At 36.3% G+C, this 23,212-nt stretch overlaps 2 protein-coding genes across 7 annotated transcripts; one reads left to right on the plus strand and one right to left on the minus strand.

Moving 5' to 3' along the window:
• Positions 1–3,285: 3,285 nt before the first annotated feature.
• Positions 3,286–3,879, minus strand: LOC138907030 (uncharacterized). The gene has a single exon (XM_070196982.1). It carries the CDS (start codon positions 3,877–3,879, stop codon positions 3,286–3,288), a length of 594 nt encoding a protein of 197 aa, XP_070053083.1.
• Positions 3,880–15,639: 11,760 nt separating this feature from the next.
• Positions 15,640–22,694, plus strand: LOC104110372 (uncharacterized). Of its 6 annotated transcripts, XM_070186094.1 has the most exons (14): positions 15,641–15,808; positions 15,946–16,170; positions 16,266–16,351; positions 16,496–16,627; positions 17,271–17,418; positions 18,108–18,467; positions 18,848–18,958; positions 19,547–19,637; positions 20,000–20,068; positions 20,357–20,434; positions 20,736–20,822; positions 21,476–21,526; positions 22,161–22,397; positions 22,482–22,694. In XM_070186094.1, the coding sequence occupies exons 5-14, from the start codon at positions 17,351–17,353 to the stop codon at positions 22,611–22,613; spliced, it is 1,284 nt and encodes a 427-aa protein (XP_070042195.1). In that variant the 5' UTR covers positions 15,641–15,808; positions 15,946–16,170; positions 16,266–16,351; positions 16,496–16,627; positions 17,271–17,350; the 3' UTR covers positions 22,614–22,694. The 6 variants fall into 6 exon arrangements, with proteins under 6 accessions (XP_070042199.1, XP_070042201.1, XP_070042195.1 ...); XM_070186087.1 differs by having other exon boundaries at positions 15,946–16,351; XM_070186093.1 differs by having other exon boundaries at positions 16,266–16,627.
• Positions 22,695–23,212: the final 518 nt, after the last annotated feature.

Below are 23,212 nucleotides of genomic sequence, written 5' to 3' on the forward strand. Positions count from 1 at the left end.
AACACCACTATAGCCATTATCAGTATCACAACAATAATATTTATTACCATAAGACAAGTCTAACAACCATGTAGAATAGATGAACCAATCAATCACATATCCCATGGAAGTAAATTATGATAAACTCTAAACTCAAAATTTCAAAATAAAAATAGCCATACCTGAAGTCGCGAATAAGTGGGGATATCGGATTTTCATATCTTCCTCGACCTCCCAAGTAGCCTCCTCGACATCATGATTATGACATAACATTTTGACTGAAGCTATGTCCTTAGTCCTCAACCTATGGACTTGCCTATCAAGAATCTCAACCGGTTCTTCGTCATAAGTTAAACCGTCATTTATTTCTACTACCTCCGGTGAGATGATGTGAGCAGGGTCGGGCACATACCCCTATAGAATCGATACATGAAAAACAGGATGAACCAAAGTCATTGATGCAGGTAACTCCAGCTTATAGGCTACTTCACCAATCCTTTTCAAGATTCGATATGGACCAATGAATCTAGGACTTAGCTTGCCCTTCTTCCCAAATCTCATAACGCCCTTCATTGGCGTTACCTTTAAGAACACTTGATCACCCTCTTTAAACTCCAACTTACATCAATGTACATTTGTATAACTTTTTTGCCAACTCTGAACGGTCTTAAGCCGTTGTTGAATCAAAGTCACCTTCTCTAAGGCATCATGTACAAGATCGGGACCAAGTAGTCATACCTCAGTCGGCTCAAACCATCCAATAGGTGATCTACAATGTCGTCCGTACAAAGCCTCACATGGAGCCATTTGGATACTAGCTTGATAGCTATTATTGTAGGCAAATTCAATCAGAGGTAAGTGTTCATCCCAATTTCCACCAAAATCAAGGACACAAGCCCGCAACATATCCTCAAGCATCTGAATAGTCATCTCATCCTGGCCGTCAGTTTGTGGATGAAAAGCGGTACTCAAATTGACACTTGTACCCAATCCTTCTTGAAAGGACTGCCAAAAATAAGCAATAAACTGGGGCCCTCTATCAGATATAACGGAAACTAGAATACCGTGAAGTCTAACAATTTCTTTCAAATACAACTTAGCATACTGTGGTGCTGTGTCAGTCATCTTTACCGGTAAGAAATGCGCCGACTTTGTAAGTCGGTCGACAATCACCCAAATAGAGTCATGCTTTAAGCGAGTGCGAGGCAAACCCACAACAAAGTTCATATTAATTATTTCCCACTTTCAAAGTGGAATCTCAATATTCTGAGCCAACCCACCAGGTCGTTGATGCTCAGCTTTTACTTGCAGACAATTTAAACATCTAGCCACAAAGTCTGAAACATTTTCCTTCATTTGATTCTACCAATAGATCTCAATCAAGTCCTTGTACATTTTTGTGGACCCTGGATGTATAGAATATCTCGAGTTGTGTGCCTCAGCCATAATTTCATTACGAATTCCATCAACATCTGGCACGCACAAACGACTGTTCATCTTCAACACCTCATCCTCATCAAGAGAAAATGCAAGGATATCTTTAGATTGTACACCATTTCGAATATTTATCAAATTTGGATCTTCAAATTGATTAGCCATGACATGCTTAATAAGAGAGGAACGTGCTATGGCACAAGTGGCAATGTCTTTATCTATCGGTAAATGTGCCAAAGTACCTCTTGACTTTCGGCTTAGTGCATTGTCTACCACATTCGCCTTCCCCGGATGATAATGAATGCTTAAATCATAATCCTTCAATAGTTCTAACCATCTCCTTTGCCTCAGGTTTAATTCCCTCTGCTTGAATATATATTGCAAGCTTTTATGGTCGGTATATACTTCACAGTGCACACCGTACAAATAATGCCGCCAAATTTTCAAAGCAAATACCACCGCGGCAAGTTCCAAGTCATGGGTCGGATAGTTCTTCTCATGGATATTCAATTGTATAGAAGCATAAGCAATAACCTTACCTTTCTGCATCAAGACACAGCCCAACCCAACTCTAGAGGCGTCGAAATATACCACAAAGCCATCTGAACCTGTTAGCAAGGTCAACACCGGCACCGTAGTCAATCTAGATTTCAACTCTTAAAAACTTCTCTCACAAGGATCCGACCACTGAAACTTCGTTGCTTTTTGCGTCAACTTGGTTAACGGGGATGCAAGAGTAGAAATTCTTCAACAAACCGCCGGTAGTATCTCGCTAATACCAATAAATTACAAATCTCTGTCAGTGTAGTTGGTCTAGGCCAACTCTTAACCGTTTCAATCTTTTGAGGATCAACCCTAATACCTTTACGAGTTACCACATGACCTAAAATTGCTATGGATTCAAGCCAAAATTCGCACTTAGAGAATTTAGCATACATCTTATGCTCCAGAAGTGTCTGCAACACTATCCCCAAATAGTTGGCATGTTCTTCTTGACTTCGCGAATTAACTAATATGTCATCAATAAAAACAATCATGAACCTGTCAAGAAATGGTTTAAAAACCCGATTCATTAGATCCATAAAGGTTGCAGGTGTATTTGTTAGCCCACATGACATCACCAAAAATTCATAATGCCCGTAGCGGGTCCGAAAAGCCGTTTTGGGAATATCCTTCTTTCAAATTTTCAATTGATGATACCCCGACCTTAAATCAATCTTCGAAAAGTACTTCGCCCCTTGCAACTGGTCAAACAAGTCATCTATTCGAGATAATGGATACCTATTCTTGACGGTCACCTTGTTAAGTTGCCTATATTCAATACACATCCTCAAAGAACCATCTTTCTTTTTCACAAATAACACTAGCGCACCCCAAGGTGATACACTATGTCTAATAAACCCTTTATCCAATAAATCTTTCAATTGCTCCTTCAATTCTCTCAACTCAGGTAGATCCATTCGGTATGTGGGAATAGATATCAGCTGAATATCTGGCACCAAATATATCCCAAAGTCGATGACCCGATCTGGTGGAATACCCGGAAGCTCGTCAGGAAAAACATCAAGAAACTCATTAACAACTGCAACAGAATGAATGTTTGCTACCTCAGCAGTTGTGTGAGTGACTCTGACTAAATGATAAAGGCACCCCTTCGTAATCATCTTGTTCGCCTTAAGCTATGAAATAAACTTACCTCGAGATTCAGTAATATTGCATTTCCACTCACGAACTGACTCATTAGGAAACTCAAACTTGACCATTTTAGCACGACAATCAAGAATGGCATAGAATTTGTATAACCAATCCATTCCCATGATCACATCAAAGTCAACCATTTCTAGCTCAATAAGGTCTGTCGTAGTCTCTCGATCAACCCCTATAGACGCGGGATGCAATAACAGAATCTCCCACCATAGTCGACACAGAAAATGGTTTAAGTAGTTGTTCTAGTTCTATCCCAAAATCCAAAGCAAAGTACGGAGTAACATAGGAAAAAGTAGATCCGGGGTCCACAAGAGCATAAGTATCTAGAGTACAAACAGTAAGTATACCTGTGACTACATCATATGAAGCCTCCGCAGTAGGGCAAGTAGGCATGGCATAGAAACGAGGATGAGTACCCTGGGAAGTAGTAGCTATCTGCGGCACTTTTCCTGCATTGCGCCCACTGTGCGCCCCATTACCCCTAGGTGAGGGAGGTACAACCAAAGTAGTAGCCATAAATGGTGACGAATAAGCTATCAAACCATGTTGTCCATTAGGGCAAAATTTTCGGATATGACCTATGAACCCACAACCATAGCACGAACCATGGGGTCCCCTGGTAGTACTAGACTGACGCTGACGAGAAGCCACACTACTCTGAGCCTGCTGTGCAGTACGGTGGTCACTCTGAACGGGTCTAGATTGGCCTCCCTGTCGGGTGTTGTATGCCACTGGAGGGCTACTGGTAGATGTCTGCATCCTAGACTACGGTTGGCCAGATAACCCTTTGTTGTTCTGCCCCTTGCCCGAATTAGGCACTGCACTGAAAGTGCCAAAAGTCCGGGCCTTTTTGTTTTGCTCCCTATTGTCCCTCTCCTCCTGATGAATCCTCTAAAGATCCATTGCTAAATACACAAAGTTAATGAAGGTGGTGTGTCTTCTCCCACTAGTAGTATCTTTTCTGATGCCTAGAATCAAGTCACGAGTAAAACGATCAATCTTCTTATCCTCGGTGGGGATGAGGTAGGGAGAATAACGAGATAAATTCTCGAATTTGATGCTATACTCTAGAACGGTCATAGTATCCTTCTTTAAGGTCTCAAACAATATTGCAAGGGCGGCTCTCACTCCCGGTGGTAACCACTTCTTAATGAAGATCTTCTTAAACTCCGCCCAAATCATTAGAGGTGTATCCTCCGGTCGACTCTTCTCTACCCCCTTGAACCAGAGGTCAGCAATATCTTTCAACTGGTAGAATGCTAATCGAACCACCCGATAGTCTTTAACTCCTAGAAAAGTAGTAGCTTTCTCAACTTCCTCCAAGAAGTCCCGAGGGTCTGCAGTAGGATCTGTACCTGTGAAAATTAGTGGCTCAAGTCTCACGAATTTCATGGCCAATTGCGCCATGTCATCAACCACTAGTTTTCTCATCCCTCCTTGTTGGAGTTCCTGAATACCCACTTGAAGGTTCTGTTGGGTCTGCATAGCCATGAGGTTAGCAAAAGTATCCATAGCCTTCCTAATATCAGTGGGGGTCTTCTCCAAGTGATTTGGTTCTGGAGGTGGAGCAGGTGCCTCATCAACTTCTTCCTCGAGCTCCTGGACCACCCTTGGAGCCATTGGAACTGGCACAATCCGTGCTCTTGCAGCCTTCGGAGGTCGGCCCCTAGGTATGGCGGGTAACCCTCCTAAAGCCGCATCGGGGTATAGGAGCAGCTTTTCGAATCATATTACTGCCACGCGTGTTTACCATCTTTTGCCAATAGATATAGCGTACGAGTTAGGAAATATTTCTTAGCTCTATTGCATGATTCTAGAACAATAAGAAAGAATGAAGTATTCTTATAATGTCCATATAGCCTTCTCGATATAAGTGTGGTACACAACACACCAATAAAGAGAACTCTACCAGACACGATTCCATAGGCTTTCTAGGACTCGAATTAGAACTTATGGCTTTGATACGAAGTTTGTCACGCCCTAAAATCACGTGACCGACACTCAGTACTCTACCCGAACCGAATAAAATATCCCATAGATTAATACTCACTTATATGCCTAACAGGAGGATGTGAAAGCCTCTTCAAGTAAAATCATTTTAAGATATAGAATAAGACATGAGTAATATCTTTAAGTAAATATTTTTCTTTGAAAGAGATCTTTATAAATATAAAAGAAAGTTTCATTCATGCATGCCATATTAGTAACCATAGGATTACAACCCAAAATGAATGCTACTATTATCTACAGAATCTCTATGACACAGAATAAGATATCCAACCAAGGCATAACCCGTTGGCTCAAAGGATAATAATATAATAAAGTTCTCCACGAGTACGAATGTGGAGTCTCACCAAAAGCGTCAACAGAAAATGTAGAGCTGGCCTAACCACGCGGTCCAAGCTGCTCAGGTCTAGTCCCTGAAAATAGAAATGGAAATGTGGCCAAAAAGGCCTAAGCTCCACATGCCTAGTACAAATCATGAATCGTTCCCCAAGAGAAAATAGGACAAGAATTAAGAAGATATAATATATGTAATAACAATTTATATAGAAAGAAGCCTTCATATAAATTAACAATTTAGAAAATAAAATAAAATAGTATGGTAAAACACATTTCGAAGTCTTCCTTTAGCATTAATCGTTGCAAATCATGTTACATTTTTTATTTACCGGGAGCACTATACCATCCCCGACACGAAAGAAGTTCAACTAGGTTATATACCTAGCGGCAAGTATCATATACCCTACTTGCTCAGGTCGTCTCATCGTTGCGTCGCACGAATCGACTCAGTCGTGCTAATAAAGCAGCACAATAGTACCCCTAATAGGAAGTACTCTGTCGTAGTTCCCAACCGTAAGGTAGGTTCTACGCCTACACCGGCATATGTAGTTTCATGATCTAATGAGGAAAAGTATCCAAGGTCAATCTCGGTGAACTTAAATAACTCCCAAAACCTTTACATTTATCAATGACAATTTTCATAGCCAAATCAACTAATTGAGAATAGTTAAATCCAAGATATTTCACAACTCATGTATTTCCATTTCAAAAATACTACAAGTGTTATTCCTTATTTTAGTTTTAAATATTTGAATAACATTTCAAGAAAATAATATTCATAGTACTTAAATATTTTATGATGCAAGAAATGGTACAATCCTAGCTCGCTCATCCCCACAAGCTAGGACTCACATTTAGAAACTCAATTAAATTGTATTTCGATATGAGTTTGGAGAAAAGCTCCGAGAGTAATAAGTTTCAACGTACCTTAAATTGCTTCCAACCTTACCCCAAATGATCCAATAATGCCGACGAGTCACAATATACATATATAGACTCACATAGTTTAATAACGCGTTACAACAATACCAACCGAGCCAACTAAGTGTTTAACACTTAATTCCAAATTTCATAAGTTTATCAAAATCCTCATTTCATCATTTGAAGGTCAAATCCTTGAATTTTAACTCCAATTCATTCGTTACACTTGTTATGGGATCTAAGTCGTTCCACTAGAAACTCAAAATAACATCATTCAAATAAGACCCAACACTATTCATCATCCCTACCAACCAACTCTTCAATTTCAAGACTACCTTCTAGGGATTTTATGAATAAATGTTTAAATACAAATATAACTTCATAAATACACTCTATTATGTCCATGGAGTATAATACCCAAATTTGGAGTGAAGGGATTACCTCTTTGTTAAACCCTAGAATTTTCAAGATTTGAGTTCTTGAAGTGTTCTTGAGATTTTCTTCAAAAATCTATAATTTTCATGTAGTTGAAGAGTCAAGAGATGTAATTAATAAACTAAATCTATCAAGAAAGAATTAAATTCTTACCTTAAAGGTGTATTAATGGTAGAGATATCTCTTCTCTCTCTAAGTCTTCAAAGACAAAGCCCCAAAATAAAAGACCAATCTACTCTCGTAATTGCCTTTAAAAGGCTTCAGAATTCGAATGTCGTATGTGACACGTCGCATGCGTCCCAGCTCCTTCAACCTGAGCGGACGCCAAATTTGGCGCTATAGGACAAGTTCACTGCCTCACACCGGGTTCCAATTTATTTCGGACGTGACGGAGATGCGACGCATCAAGTGCAGCGTCTGAAATAACATTTTGGTCTTCAACTTTGTTTATTCCATTCCCCAACTTTACATATTGCTTTTGTTTTTAATAATTAATTCCTTTGTCCCCTTTGTTAGCCAACAACCTTTCTACTTTTCTAAATGTTGCCAGCAAAGGCTAGGATTTTAAAATCCTTATTTTCTAATTAAATTCCAATTCTTCAAAGTTAGCTACATACCATTGAGTTCTCATAATTTCGGCCCTTCTAACATAAAAATTGAATATGCTCCGAATACATTTATTAACCTTCTAACCTCTACTAATTTAATAATTAACTATTAAAATTATCCCTAAGCATTCCAATAACTTTATCCAACTCTAATAACCATGTATTTCATATTTAATAAATTAATTCGAATTAATTATAAAAATTCACGGGGCTTTACAAAAATGCTTTGCTTTTGCGGAGCTCGCTGACCCCTCATCTTTCCGCTTCTGCGAGCAAGGCGACACATTTGCAGTGCCGCCTCTGATGCCATTCCATCACAGGTGCGAACGCACCAGATGACTGGCACCAACATGTCATCTCCCAAGAGCTAACAAGCCTCATCGACCCTCTTAATCTTGTACGGGGCCCCCGAAGCCTCGACCAAACATACCAACAAGTTCGTAAACATAAAACGGACTCGCTCGCACTCTCGGAACGTGGAAAACAACATCAACACTAAAGATCACAACCCAATACTAAATAGATTCAACTTATGAATTTCAAATTCTTCCAACTCACTCTAAACGCGCCGAATCATACTTAAACTACTCGGAATGACTCCAAATTTTGCGTGCAAGTCTTAAATCATCATACGAAACTATTCTCAGACTCGGAATCCCAATTAGACCTCAATAACACCAAATCCTACTTCAAACCAAATTTAAAGGACTTTAAAACCTTCAATGTGCCAACTTCCAATATTAAGCGCTGAAACGCTCCCGGGTCATCCAAAATCCGATCCGAACATACGCCCAAGTCCAAAATTATTATACGAACCTATTGGAACTATCAAATCCCGGTCCTGAGGTCGTTCAATCAAAATATTGACTCAAGTCAAACTTAGCCCTCTTTAGCCAACCTTAAGGAACCAAGTGTTCCGATTTCAACATCAACCTTTCCAAATCCCGAACTAACCATCCCCGCAAGTCATAAAATAGTAAAAATTACATATGGGGAGACTTATTTAGGGGAATGGAGATCTATAAAGAAAAACGACCGAGTCTGACGAGGCTAATGTGTATTGGAATTTCCTGCTCGTACTCTGTCAAATTCTAGTATTGTTTAAGATATCGCCCCACAGAGACTGGATAATCTATGTTATAGGATTGTAATATTTTAACTACTATTTGAGATAATCAAATTGATGAAAAGCGAGTGAGGTCTAAAACTTGTTAATTACTTAAACAAAACAAATAACTTTTAAAAGATTTATAATTTAAAAAAAAATGGGAATCATTGAATTCACTTGATAATATTAGTATAATAAAATCTCAATTTCTACATTTATTTCTTTAAAGAATAATTTCTTATTTCTAATACAATTATATTTTGCTCACTAAAAAATAACCAATTAATAACACTCCATGAGAATTATGTTAATTAACAAACTTAAGACTAGTGACGTTTAAACCGAAATATTTTTCTTGCTTGAATTGTGCTAAAAGAAAGTAAAAACTTCTTGAGAATATTTTTATTAAGGATCAATAATCTTGCCTACAATAATTCCTCTATGAGAATTAAAACCAAGGCAAGCAAGATTATTAACTTGAAATAATCGTTTACTAAAAAATTACTTTCACTCTACTATTTTATTCATCAGTTATTATATATTAATTTTGCTCCACGAGAATTAAAAAATTAATATATGAATAACTTAGAGATAAATATATAGACGTGATAATAGAGTAATTAAAAACCATCATTTCAGCGCAGTATGAAATATAAATAAAAAGTTTCAAGCCAAGAATATAAAACTGAGATAGTATTATAAAATATATTAAGCTTCATCAAGTATCCCAACGAAAAGAGATTACTCCATTATGGAGTAAGAAAAGCTAAAAAAGATATTTAGAAGACTAGAAATATTTAAAAGACTAATGAAATATTTTACTACAAATAAAGAAGACCAAGACTAGTTCTTGTCTTACAAAGATACGATCCCTTATAAAAAGAGAGCTTGCTATTTATAGGAAAAGATGAGTAGTTTTTGTCATGTTCCACTTTTGCTAATGTGATATCCATGTATACAAAGTGACCTTTGTGTACGTAGATTCCATATATGCAACTATGGCACTTGTGCTTCACTCTTGACTTCATGAGTTAGTCTTCGAAATGTAGGTTCCATGTATGCGAATGTGACCTTTGCAAATATAGATTTCACACATGCATCTGTGACTCTTTTGCTTTCATTCTTGACTTCATGAGTTAGACTTGCAAATGTAGGTTCTATGTATGCAAATGTGACATTTGCGTATATAGATTCCACGTATGCATCTATAGCTCTTTTGCTTCCATTCTTGACTTCATGAGTTAGACTTACAAATGTAGGTTCCATGTATGCGAATGTGACCTTGCATATATAGATTCCACATATGCAGCTATGCTCCTTTTCATCTCTAATTATATCTTTTCATAAGCCCATATGTATATTCCACATTTATGAATATGAAGATGATGTGTGCAACTGTAGCTTTGCTTCATTCTCTTGTCTTTTAGCCTCTTTCCTTCTTTTTCATAATTTCTTCTTCCTACAAGTTTTGTTAGAAAATATGCGAGGATAGGATATAATTATTCATATTTTATTTTAAAATTTTATTTTTTACATATGAAATTACATGAATAATTTGTATCCATCAGAGTCCTATGCGAAGGTAAAGGCGTTGAATCAACAAGTTTAGCTGTTGGATGTATCACAATTCTTGTTTCTGGAATTTGACTTGGAAGGTCCTCGTCGGCCAACTCAAATTGTGACACATGTATTTCTCCGGATACATCCTCGTCAGTTTTAGGTGGTATGACACTTGACACCTCTAATTCAGTAGGCCCCTCATTTTTTAATTCACCACAGACATGAATTTGCTCTGTAGATGCATTTAATGTGTCTCCACTTAAAATAGAATGTGGAATCCATCCGCATGAATGTCGGTGGTCAGCTTTCTTTCCATAGCCTTAACATACACCCAATGGAATACATTAATATATTATTTATTTGAAAAAAATATATTTATCAGATTAGAATAAACATAAGGTACCAAATTCAGAGTAGGTGTATACATATGTATTCTGTAAATGTATTCACCTATATTCTGTAAATGTATTCACTAATATAATGATGTATTCACATGTATATATGTGTATTCTGATTTATGTATGTTGTTGTATACATGATTAAACTGAAGCATAGTAAAACCTGATTAAAAATATGTATTCAGAAAATCATGAATACATTAATACATAACTTAATACTGAATACATCTAAATACACTGATTAAACATGTATCATTATACTACATATATACTAAAGAGGTTAAAAACTTTGAATTCTCCCCAACAGCTGTATCATGTTGTATTTAGCCTTCGGGATTATCATGCAAGTTGGCCTCGGGTGACCTTTGAATACCACCATCATGTCTCCCAGTATATTTCTTTCTTTGATATACCATTTCTGTATTCTGATTGGCTTTAACATGTTCAAAAACCTTTCTGAAATTTTTATTGATCAATGATCGTAGAGAAGTGAACTCGCCCATCACCTAATAATTACACAAATAATTAGAAAGGGGTTAGAAAAGATAGGAAAGCAAATACATAAACTGTAAAGATGAATATTCATTAACAATACTTACATAATCCTTGAATGAATTTAGATCCTGCCTCAAGGCAGACAAATCATCAGATTTAGAATCAACTGGCTTCTTAACACTAAATACAATATCCTTGATTTCAATCTTAGCAGTAGGAGAAATCTTGGCTTGAGGTTTTGCGGACACATGTGGTATTGGACTCTTTGCAGTTGAGGGATCAATTAGTTGTTGTTTGCACTTTTTGTGAGGTGGTGATGAAGATGGACCAATACTTGCATCATGTTTCTTCTTCAGCTGAAGAGGCGGTGTAGGACTAAAATCATCAGAATCCTCTTCATTGTTATTTGTATAAAGAGGACTTTTGTCTACATCAACGCCATCCAGAGGCACATGAATAGCTGCAAGCTCACTAGCGGTTGGTTGAATGTTGTTGTATTTCATCTAAAAATAGAAATACACTCAATGTAAATCATATTTGCTGTATGATTACTAATATACCGTTCTTTATGTATATGGGCAATTATGTATATACATGTATTCAATTGTATTGTATAAAATATTTACAACATTGAATTAAATGTGTAGCTGTAAAATGTATTATGTATTCTAATATATTCATATTATTTGTAAAAACATGGACATAAATGTATGATGTATTCAATTATATTTATCATTTAATTTTAACAATGCTTTTAATAACAGAAATATATGTTGAATAAAATATTAGTCAATTAAATAATAATAAATTACCACATTTCCTTGGTCGTTAAACATGCCGTTCATCAAGTAAGCATAAGTTGGCTGGTTGTCCGTGGATTTCCAATTGAGTATTATGGGAATTCGGTTATCAACTCGGAGTGTAATTTTGGGATCGGCCTTTGAACAACACTCGTACAACCATACTTGCATAGCAAGAGGCATCCCACGTATCCTATAATACTTCTTCTGGGAATCCATCTTCTTGCTTATAGATTTAAGAAGGGTCTGGAATGCCTCCTTGCCCCATGGGTAATCAGAATATTTGCCGCTCTCGACCAAGTCAAAATGTAGTCTTGGGATGGTTGTGCAGTTCTTCTCAGTGGATAATATGAATGTATGTATGAAATACAACACAACTATTTTAATGGCATCTCTATCGTTGTCAAAACCCCAATTCTTGTCATCAAAGTATTTCAACAAATCTTTCTTCTTGACAGTCTTTGCACCGCCAAAGTATGTATCCATAATCTTGTTTGGCATCTTTGTGTTAAACTCAAAATCTTCAGCGTCACTAACACAATTGAGACCAGTAACTACCACAAACTCCCTGATTGAGAAGCATAATGTTGTACCATTCACATGTATTAAAAATGAATCAATAGGACTTTCTTCCAGCTACAGAACTATGAAGCACCTAAACAATTGATGTTGAACCTTACAGTGCTTCATATCGAGGAAACCTCCAAAAATAAGTAGTACCAAATAATTTGTACTGATCTGGAGTAAGATTTTCTTTGAGGTTGGAGATTATGTCGGTATTAGTGTAGGAACTGATATGCGATAATAAAATAGGCGGGTATTTAACAAAGAGTTTTATTTCCTGCATACAAAAAATAATTAAAAAAATAAAATATATGGTTAAAAATATAGATGAATACAGTTAGGTTGAATACATAACTCATTCATGAATACAACATAATGCACTGATAATTACTACAAAAAATATGAGTTATGGCAATGACTGTTGTTTAAAATACAGATAAATACAGTTAGGTGGAATACATAACTAATACAGAATAATCGGTGCATTTAAAAATGTTGTTGAATGAACTAAAATACATATAAATACATCTAAATACAACAATCAAAAATTACTGTACAAAATAAAAATCAGTGTAGGCCACATCGAATACATATAAATACATCTAAATACAAGAAGAGACAACCACTGTACAAGCTAATAATCAATGTATGCGGACTCGAATACATATAAATACATCTACAATTACCTTGTCGTTCTGTGTTTCCAAGCTAGTTCTTTTAGCGACCTCTTTTTCCTTACTCCCTGAAGCATCATTCATAAGTTTTCTTCTCTTTTTCACATGAGGAAGTGTTGATTTTTTCGAAGATTTCTCAACTTGACCTTGTTTTATATGGTTATTGCGTATTTTTGTTCTCCTTTCTGCTTCAGTGGTTGCTGATGAACCTGCAAATATAGGTTCCGCTTGAGTGATTTGTAAATCGAAAGATGGCCCATCGAAATTGAGTGCTTTAGTGGGTATACCTCGGATAACCCTCTTCGGAGTTGTTGAATCAGCCATTGAGAAATTTCAAGTTTTCTGGTGAAAACATAACAATGGTGAATATTTAAAAAATAATAAATGAAGAGAAAAAGAAGAAGCTTTAATCGGCCAAAAATCCAAAAACTTTAACACTTACCACAACTTTTTGGAGAAAAAAATTAAAAATTGAGGGAGACAATGGCGATGTGAGAGAATCATGGTTCAACAATGGAGAAGACAATGGCGTTGTGAGAGAGAGATCGTGAAGAGAGAAATAAGATACTATGCGGTGATTTTGGGAGAGAATAACTGAAAGAATGAGAGAGAAAAATATTAGACAACGTATTTAATGGCTTAACGGTAGTGTATACCATAAATACATATTTTGCTACAAAAACTAAAAGGTAGCTATTAAAAATAATATTTTAAAAGAGATTTTATTTATAATAAATAAGGTGTAAAACTTTGCTATAAGAGGTAAAATTTCATAAACCAAATGCTAGAGCTATTAGAGAAAGATGTGGATCCATTGGGCCTATGAACCTGGGCCGTCCAAATTGAGAATAGGAAGCCCAAGTTCTACCTTCAAGCCCAAACATAAAAGAAAATAAAAAAACAATTTTCAGTAAATCCCTCCTCCTCCGTTTCTTGCTCATCATTCCCTTTATATTTGTTCATTCCCTTTATATTTGTTGCGGAAAAGGTCCATTATTATTCTTAAACTATTGGATATAGCTTAATTTTGTTCTCCGTTAGCAAACTGGGCCATTAATATCCCTCACGTTAGCAAACTAGACCAACAATGCCTTCATTTTAACGGTTGTCCACATAAGCCTTCTCAAAGGCATTAATCAGCTGACATGGCATCCACATAAGCGGATCTCTTAAGCATATTCAAATACCCCATTAGCCCGTAAAAGAAAATACACAATTCTCAATCAAACATAGGATTAAAAAGGAGAAAAAACCCAAAAATGACCGTATGGTATTCGAAATGGATCAATTATAACTCCCGTTTAAACTTGAGTCCAAAAATGACCATGCCGTTATAGAATGAGTCTAATAATGCCCTTGTATTATTCGAAATGGATCAATTATAACCCTCGTTCAAATATGAGCCCACTAATGACCTCGCCGTTAAATAATGGGTCTAATACTGCTATTTTCCTCAGTTAGTAATGATTAGGGGTGTAAATGAATATTTAAAAACTGACTAAATCAACAGAACCGTATCATGCCGAACTGATTTTTAGGTTTCTTTTAATAAAACCGAAGGTTTTTATATAAATCTATAATTGTACCGATAATTAGGGTAGGTTTTTTATTTTATAAAAATAAACCGAAAAAAATCGAACTGTACCGAATAAATTTACATGTGAAACATATATTTATATATTAAGTTTAAAAATAATAATGTATTAAAATTTGTACATTATTTATATTAATACATTATTATTTATAAATATAAATCTTAGACGCCATTCTTTAACGGCAAGGTCATTAGTGAGCTCAAATTTTAAACTTATTCGACCCATTCTTTATAAATATTAGACCCATTATCATTTTTAAACTTAATAAATAAATATCGAACCGTACCGAATAAATTTACATGTGAAATATATATTTATACTGGGCCTAATAATAGGTCTGATATATTTACATGTGAAACATATATTCACATGTAAATTTATTCGGTACGGTTCAATATTTTTTCGATTTATTTTTATAAAATAAAAAATCTACTCTAATTATCAGTACAATTATAGGTTTATATATAATCCTACGGTTTTATTAAAAGAAACCTAAAAATCGGTTCAGTACGGTACAGTTCTGTCTGTTTAGTCGGTTTTTAAATATTCATTTACACCCCTAATCATTACTAACCGAGGAAAATAGCAGTATTAGACTCATTCTTTAACGGCAGGGTCATTAGTGGGCTCAAATTTAAATGAGGGTTATAATTGATCAATTTCGAATAACACAAGGACATTATTAGATCCATTCTATAACGGCAGAGTTATTTGTGGATTCAAATTTAAACGGGATTATAATTGATCCATTTCGAAGACTACAAGGTAATTTTTGGGCCTTTTCCCATTAAAAAACATAAAAGGTCGATGAGATAAAGATAGCATATTTTACCCATAAAAAAATAACCGATTATCAATCAAATATAGTTTATCTACATTGGGCTAAAGTTGATAAATCATTTGTAGACTAAAGTAATAGCTTTTTGTCAAGGTACGTGACCTACATCTTTATCTTCTTTTACCTTCATCTTTATCTACACTTTTGTCAATAGTTTTATGCTATATATAAAGTTTTGTCGAGACCCTACCGAAAGCAATTAGCTTTTTCTTTTCGTGTGGTATCTTTAATATAGTGCTAGACACACTGTAATAGATGGATTTGTGTTTGCTTTTGTCTTTCCCAACTCCATGGAGATTGCTGGATTTTTGTTAGACACTGTCATTTCGTCGAGCACCTTGTGTCCCAGGTAAAGCGGTGATCTTTAGAGTCTAGCTGATGATACCCCTGGCCAGATGACGTCTTGGTTATGTTCCCCACATCACTAGGAATCGATTTGCACTGATTTTGGTGCAACTGGATAGCTGATACTCCCTTTCCATTCAGGTCTGCGACGGCGCCGATTTGCAGAAAATTGGAGATTCCTACGGTTGAATTGTGTGAATTTCGGTGAAGATGTGTGTTGAATGACGGAGATGTACTGGTTTTATGGGTATGGCTCGTCTCTCCCACAGCTTGAAGCAGGGGAGAGGGCAGCGCATCCATGGCAGCCTATTCTACAACATGTCGCCCTAGAGAGAGGACAGAGCATTTAGTGTTTGAAAAACGAGGGTTTGGAGTTTTTTTGCAGATCTTTTACTTTTTTAATCTTATATTTGATTGATAACTGGGTATTTGTTTTATGGGCTAATGGGTTATTGGAGCAGGCTTGAGAGAGTTCTGCTTATGTGGATGCCATGTCAGCTAATTAATGCCTTTGAGAAGGCTTATGTGGACAGCCGTTAAAATGAAGGTATTATTGGTCCAGTTTGCTAACGTGAGGGATATTAATGGCCCAGTTTGCTAACGGATGACAAAATTGAGCTATATCCAATAGTTTAAGTATATTATTGGACCTTTTCCGATATTTGTTGATGTCTTCCAAATATTAAAACAGTGACAAAGAAAGAAAGAATGTCGAATAATGAGCTGTAATGGCAGAAAAATCGTAGCTTTCATCAAATCTGGAACATCAGTTCACATCCCAGACGCCTTAAATCTTGCTCACAAACTCTCTCGATAAAATTTTGTAAGTTTTTTTTTAGTTTCTTTTGAAAATTGAATCCAATTAATTCTTTTTGCTATGTTGTTAATTCCATAAGCGTCCTTCTTGGACATTGTATATGTTAGTGGATGACCTTTTATATGCGTTAGTAAAGCACAGTGCTAAAAAGAAATCTACGCTGAAGAAATTGGCATAAATTGTTCTTGTGTTTCACTTTATCAGAGAGATCGATTCCTCCTGAAGTCTTATTTGACTTATTATATTTAAGAACCTATTGAAAGTCAAATCATTAGGAGAGTATTTAGTTTGTGTTGCTATTCTAGTTAGAGAAAACCAAAGTGCAATACTTTTCTTTTCCAAAGTATCAGTTCATCACGAACTAATGAATAAATAGCAGATGCAATAGTGTTCCTAAATTGTAGTACCTGTTATTTTGGGAATTTTGACAGTTGTGGTTGCCACCTTGCCTTCTTGTAGCTTTTTGGTTTATTCTTTTATATGTTCTACATCGTTCATGAGTCTGAGCATTTTGGATCATTGTGAATGCTCTGAGTTTTCGAGCCAATCCTCAAATATAGGTCCCTTAATAGTTTGCTTTTAGAAGTTGTCTCATAATTTAAATTATATCTCCGTATGCAACTCTAATACTTTATCCACTTCTTTATAGTCTTGGAGTCAGCAGCTAATTCTAGGAATCGGTGTACATTTGGGGAATAAACAGCTCTTGTAGTTAGAAACCAATTCTAGATGGACGAGCCTGGTCCATTGGAGCTTCTGAATCAATTAGAGGGCATATTGGGGTCCGATCCTCTGATGTAAGTCTCACCCTCTCTGTATATGGACGCAATTATAATGGTTATTTAAATGACAATATTCCATTATTTTGTTTTCCTTTTCTGTTTGTTTGAATCAATAATCAATAAGACCATTGTTGGAGTGTTTACTGTAGCGTCGTATGAACCTAGCTAGTGGAGTGACGTAAGTTTTGAAGAACTGTCTCATGACCTTCCAACAATAGTCCAACAATGAAGCCCATGAGCCATCTGAGCGTGATAAAGGAACCGTTTGTTTGGAGCTGTGGATTTCTAGGCTATACAAACATTTTCATACATTAGAGTACCTTTGTTGTACTATCACATCTTTTTGAAACCCAATGCAATCGTTTCTTTATTTTTGAATCCCTTAAATCATTTCAACTTGTACATTTGGATTGGATGTCATTGCTTAAACGTAGTATTACTAATTTTCCACTTCTCAAGGAAGCCTTATTGTTTACAAATCATAAGAAGGAACTCCCATTCTTTTGAATCTTAAGATATCTCTATTTCAGAACGTTCTCTAAAAGTCAATGTAATTTCAGCTGAGATGATAAACTTTTATTCTCGTACTCTTCTCCCTAGCATTTTTCACCTATCCACTTATTTCTTATTTTTAATCTTATTGAGATGTTGAGTTGAGGAGTGATGCTGTCATTAGCAATCTGACATGCATCTCCTGTGTCCAGAGATGAAATAGGGTTCATTCACCCATCCCAGTTTGCTGCACTGAATGAAGATATTGGGACTCCTTCAACATCTGTTGGTTCTGTGCCAAATTCAAGTTTTGAGACAATTTTCTGGGCTAGGGATCACAAGCTGGGCATCTCAACTAGGGTTCTCTTTCCACTTTATGTTGCGGCTAAAAGTGCATTTGCGGATGCATATAAAAATTATAAAGTGCACCATAGCATTTACAATGAGAGAGATGATAAAAATTCTTCAACCTGTCCCTCATCTTCTCCACTTAGTCTCGAAAGTGAACTGATGAAGCACAGCAGGGCACTTTTGCTTCTAAGTAGTGATTTTGGCACAGCGTGGAATTCCAGGTTTGTTTTGAGCACATAAAAATTTTGTTTTTTAATTTCATTATAAATGGTAGCAGCTGTCACTAGCTTTTTGACCAGATACATACCTTTTATGGATATCTATCTTGACAATTTAGCTCTGGAGCAGAATGTAATGTTTTTAATCTAAAGAGCAATACAAGACTTCCATAAAAGCGATAATGGAAATGGCGAAATTTAATGGTTGGACTATATTTTTTTTTTTAATCAAAAAGCGAAATTTAATGGTTAACTCCTAGAGCTATGGTGTCTGGGTAACATCCTTAATGAAGTCTTTCTTTTGTGAGTTAAAGCGCATGATTTATATCGGGAAAAAGATCAGTAGAAACTTTAATCCTGACCATATAAAGTTTTTTCCCCAGGAAGCTAGTTCTGTCAAAGAAGCAATCTCTTTCCATGTTCATGAATGAGCTTATCTTTTCATCTGCGGTTCTCTCGCATTCACCTAAAAGTGAACAAACATGGAGCCAAAGGTAACATACCTCTCTTCTCATATGTAATTCTTTTTAATTATTGTTTTTGTGTCCATTCTGTTACATGGATGTACCTTTCAATTCACTCTCTCTTTCTCTCTCTGGTCGCTTAAGATTCATTTTTCTCATATCGAACTTTGAAACCCTGTTTACTATAAGCTCATGCGTTGGATGTTAAAGATGAGGCATGGTAATGGCACAGTGACAAATTGGCATATCTGCGCTCTCGAATCCCCTTTCTTGGGCTTATGATTTTTGGGGCATGTTTTTTTTTTGGGGGGGGGGGGGGGGGGGGAATTAGGGTTCGACTTGCCCAATGCTACTTGGATCTGAACAAAAGCTAGCGAGTCATCACAGGAAAAGAAAGAAGAAAACAATGAAGCACATATTTCTCAAAGTGAGGTTGATACAACATTTTCTTAATCTTTTCTTGGAAATTGATGTTTGTCTTTTCTGGGAGTTAGTTTGAAATGAATTTTATTCTACCCTTTCAATGATCAGTCATTCATGATTCTTATTACTGTTAATTACTGATAGGAGGTGGGTGATTCATGATTCATGATTCTTATTACTGTTAATTACTGATAGGAGGTGGGTGATCAAGATGCTTGCTGGAAATTGTTCAAATCTGCAAGAGATTATGGAAAGAGAATCCGAGTTAGTGAAAAAACTGGCTGAGGTCTTATTTTGGATCGTACTGTAAACAAATGAATATTTATAGCCTATTGGTTGGCACGATCTGATAGTTACATTCATTGATACTAGGAATGTTACCACTGATTCTCTCGAGATGTACTGGTTCAAATTCATATCTGTTCTTGAAGTACTTTGGTTCTATGATAGAAATCGTATGATAATTTTCTGTCAGATGAGTCCTTATAACAAAAGAAGCTCTATCATTCCCAGAAAACTATTTCTTCTTTTTATTTTTTCTATTATTTGTGGAGGCTCAACCAGCTTGGATGAATCTACTATCAGTGTTTGTACTCGTTACCGCAAGTTACTCACTGAGATCTAAGTTGGCTCTCATTGTTGTTACAGAGATCAAAAATGAACTATCGTGCATGGAATCACCGTTGCTGGTTAGTTTCCTACATGTCAGGGGAACAGGTGAGAGAAAGGTTCATGGTTGATATTTTTTGTGCGATTTCTTGCCAGTTGTATTTCAGTGACTATGTGGAGAATGCAAAGTTTTAGTCAGTGGTCATAGTCTCTTATGGATTGTGATAATGTGTTTTGCATATTCCTGATTTTCCCTTAAAGATGGGCTCAGTTTTCTTCAACTCCAGCCAATCATCTCAAGGGCATTCATCTCTTGTTGCGTTCTTCTCTTTGAAATATTATATACATTATGGTACACACAATTCTTAACAAATGGATCTAAATTCATGCATCTAGGTGCTACAGGAGTTTAACAAGTCACGGCAGTGGGCTGACCTCCATATTGCCGATAACTCTTGCTTTCATTACCGTGCAGTGAGTTTCCATCACAGAGCTATTATTTATGTCTAAACTTTCTGCAAATGCTGCTGGCTAGTTGTGAACTAATCATGTGTTTGCCATTTGCTTATAGAGGGTGAAAAGCTTTATTGATGCCCATTTGTAATATATGCTAAAACATTTCCATCAGAACCTTGATTTGCTTGGTAACACTGAAAAAACCTATCAATCCTATAAAATATATAATGGTTTGTGAAACCACTTGTTCCATTCAAATTTCAAATAGAGGAAGGCATGAAAGTATAATGTTGTTTATTTGGTATATTGGTCTACACAGCGATTGATGCTTCGTCTGTTTGAAGATTCACAACATAACAAGGATCAAGATGCTAGCTTTGATCCAAAACTCCATGAATTGTTGAAGGTACACTTTTGCTCATGTGGTCGTTTCCTCAAAATTGAATGGCATTTGCCGGGGAATCTTAGTAGTTCAGTTGGTTGGCTAATTGAACTTTCACCTTGTTGGTGAGGGTTCAATTCTCCACCATGTAATCCCCTCCCCCATTTCCCCTTCCCCTACCCCTTATATTGTAATAATAATTTGAAAGAAAAAAAAAAGATTATATTTTCCAGAATGTACTCAGAAGATGCTTATAGGGGAAGGCTTAGCATTTCGTGTGAACTTTTGGAGTTTCTTGAAAATTACATGCTTTTCACTAAAAATTTCCTTAAAATCTCCTCAGAAAATCACAGAGGCTCAGCCCTAATTAGCCAACTATGAGATGCACTAGAATCCTTTTATCTAGTAAAGCGCATGAGGTGTTGCAGGAATCTGTGTGAAAAAGTACCGAAATTTGAAGTTCCTGATGTGGAGGCGGGAAAGTTCTAGTAAAATGCTCAACTAGTTCTCAAGCTTTTACGATAAATGCTAAAATCCTGGAGTAATATCTGGAATTGAAGAAGTGTTACTTTTCATTCTTGTTGTTTCTGAAATCAGTAAATCATCTATTGTCAAATACGCAGCAAGTAGCATCTTACTATTTGCTAAATCTTTTTTTTGGGAATGTCTGCTGATAGGAGGAGTTCAACTGGGTGGAGAAGTTGATAAAACGCTATGTGGGGAGAGAGGTATGCATATCACTGTAATTTTCAGAATAACAATTTCTTTTGGTTGTATGACTTGGTGAAGTCTGAAAGTTTCCTCAAGTCCCCCCAAACAGTTCTTTGGTGCATGTTGAATCGTAGCATTCCCATCAATCGTCTAATATTGCACACTAAGTTATGTAGATTTACAGAAGTAAGTGAAACGCCTAAGTTGACAGTAAGGTGTTGGAGTGGATATACACCATCTCCTAGGAAATTTATGGAGAACTATCCTCATTTTGAATCGGAAGGATAGGGGTAAGACTGCGTACATCTTACCCTCTCAGACCCCACTTGTGGGATATTTCTGAGTTTTTTTTTGTTGTTGTTGTATCCTCATTTTGAATCGCCTGTCTATTTGAACTTATAATATCCTTACTGCGATCAAGAGAATGATCATTTTGGTGTTTTGATTGTGTTCTGTTATATATTCTCATATCTACTGCTTCAACATACAAGATACGATCAGTTCCATGCGCAAAATTGATTGCATCAGTCTTTTATCTGTTTCTGTATCTGGATTGTCTTTTGATTGCTTCATGAAGATATTCCAAATTCTTACAAGCTTGAAAGCTTAGAGAGAAAGCCTGTCTTATGTTACTTTTTTTCTTCCTGTCAGGCATTGTGGCTTCATCGTCGCTTCCTCTTGACATGCTGGATAAAATATTTTGTGCGCGGTGATCATGATAGATCCTTGTCTTCTAACCAGAGAAACATCAGGACAGTTGACATTGACATGCTCATAGATAATGAATTAGAACTATTCCGTTCCTGCACAAATGTACCTGATAGTGACTTTGCGGACTATCAAGCTCAAGCAACATTTGCTGCAACTTATATGATGTGGCTCAAAAAGGTATTATGCTTCTTCATATTAGTTTCGAGTTTGCAGTAATTTCTAAGCTTTTCACGCAGTTGATTTTATTTGTTTTGTTATCAGCAACTGTCGATGACTCTGTCAATGGATATTCAAAAGGTGGGAACGAGCAGGTTGAAGTCAGTCCTAACTAATGCATACCCAGAAAAGAGCTTCCTTTGGAATTCTTTGCTTGAGCTATGTGAAAGCCCATAGCCTTCTAATAAGAGAAGATGAGGAAACTATAGCAACGTTGTCGTCTCTACTTCATGGATTTAAAATCCTGGTGTTGCTTCATATTTGTTTCAACTTTATATTATTTGTACTCGCTGCTCTGGTGAGCCCTCCACTTCCAACCAAGAGGTTGTGAGTTCGAGTCACCCCAAGAGCAAGGTGGGGAGTTCTTGGAGGGAGGGAGCCGAGGGTCTATCGGAAACAGCCTCTCTATCCCTAGAGTAGGGGTAAGGTCTGCGTACACATTACCCTCTCAGACCCCACTAGTGGGATTATACTGGGTTATTGTTGTTGTACTTGTTCTCTCCAAACCACATCTCCAGCGAAAAACGCAATACTTCTGAAAAGAACTAGAATGAAAATCTCTATGCTCAATTTTAGCTTAATAAACAGTTGGGATAAAAAGCTACTGGTAATCTGTAAAATACCTTCTAGGATAAAGAGGCTATATCCCTAATGCACAAAGAGATACCAAGGATGGTTTAATAATCTGTAAACATGATTCATTTGTAAGCATAAAGATTTGGGAGTAGCCCAATTGAACCTGGATCTTACTGGATCAGCTCATGAAATTATTTGGA

The sequence above is a fragment of the Nicotiana tomentosiformis genome, chromosome 1 (assembly GCF_000390325.3).
Source record: "Nicotiana tomentosiformis chromosome 1, ASM39032v3, whole genome shotgun sequence".
In the NCBI taxonomy this organism is placed as follows: Eukaryota; Viridiplantae; Streptophyta; class Magnoliopsida; order Solanales; family Solanaceae; genus Nicotiana; species Nicotiana tomentosiformis.

Excerpts from the sequence above, each read along its gene's own strand:
- LOC104110372 (XM_070186098.1), top strand. The coding sequence starts at position 17,351 with ATGGACGAGCCTGGTCCATTGGAGCTTCTGAATCAATTAGAGGGCATA. Across the intron at positions 18,468-18,847 it reads GGCACAGCGTGGAATTCCAG|GAAGCTAGTTCTGTCAAAGA; the intron begins GTTTGTTTTGAG and ends TTTTTTCCCCAG. Across the intron at positions 18,959-19,546 it reads GAACAAACATGGAGCCAAAG|GAGGTGGGTGATCAAGATGC; the intron begins GTAACATACCTC and ends AATTACTGATAG.
- LOC138907030 (XM_070196982.1), bottom strand. The coding sequence starts at position 3,879 with ATGCAGACATCTACCAGTAGCCCTCCAGTGGCATACAACACCCGACAG.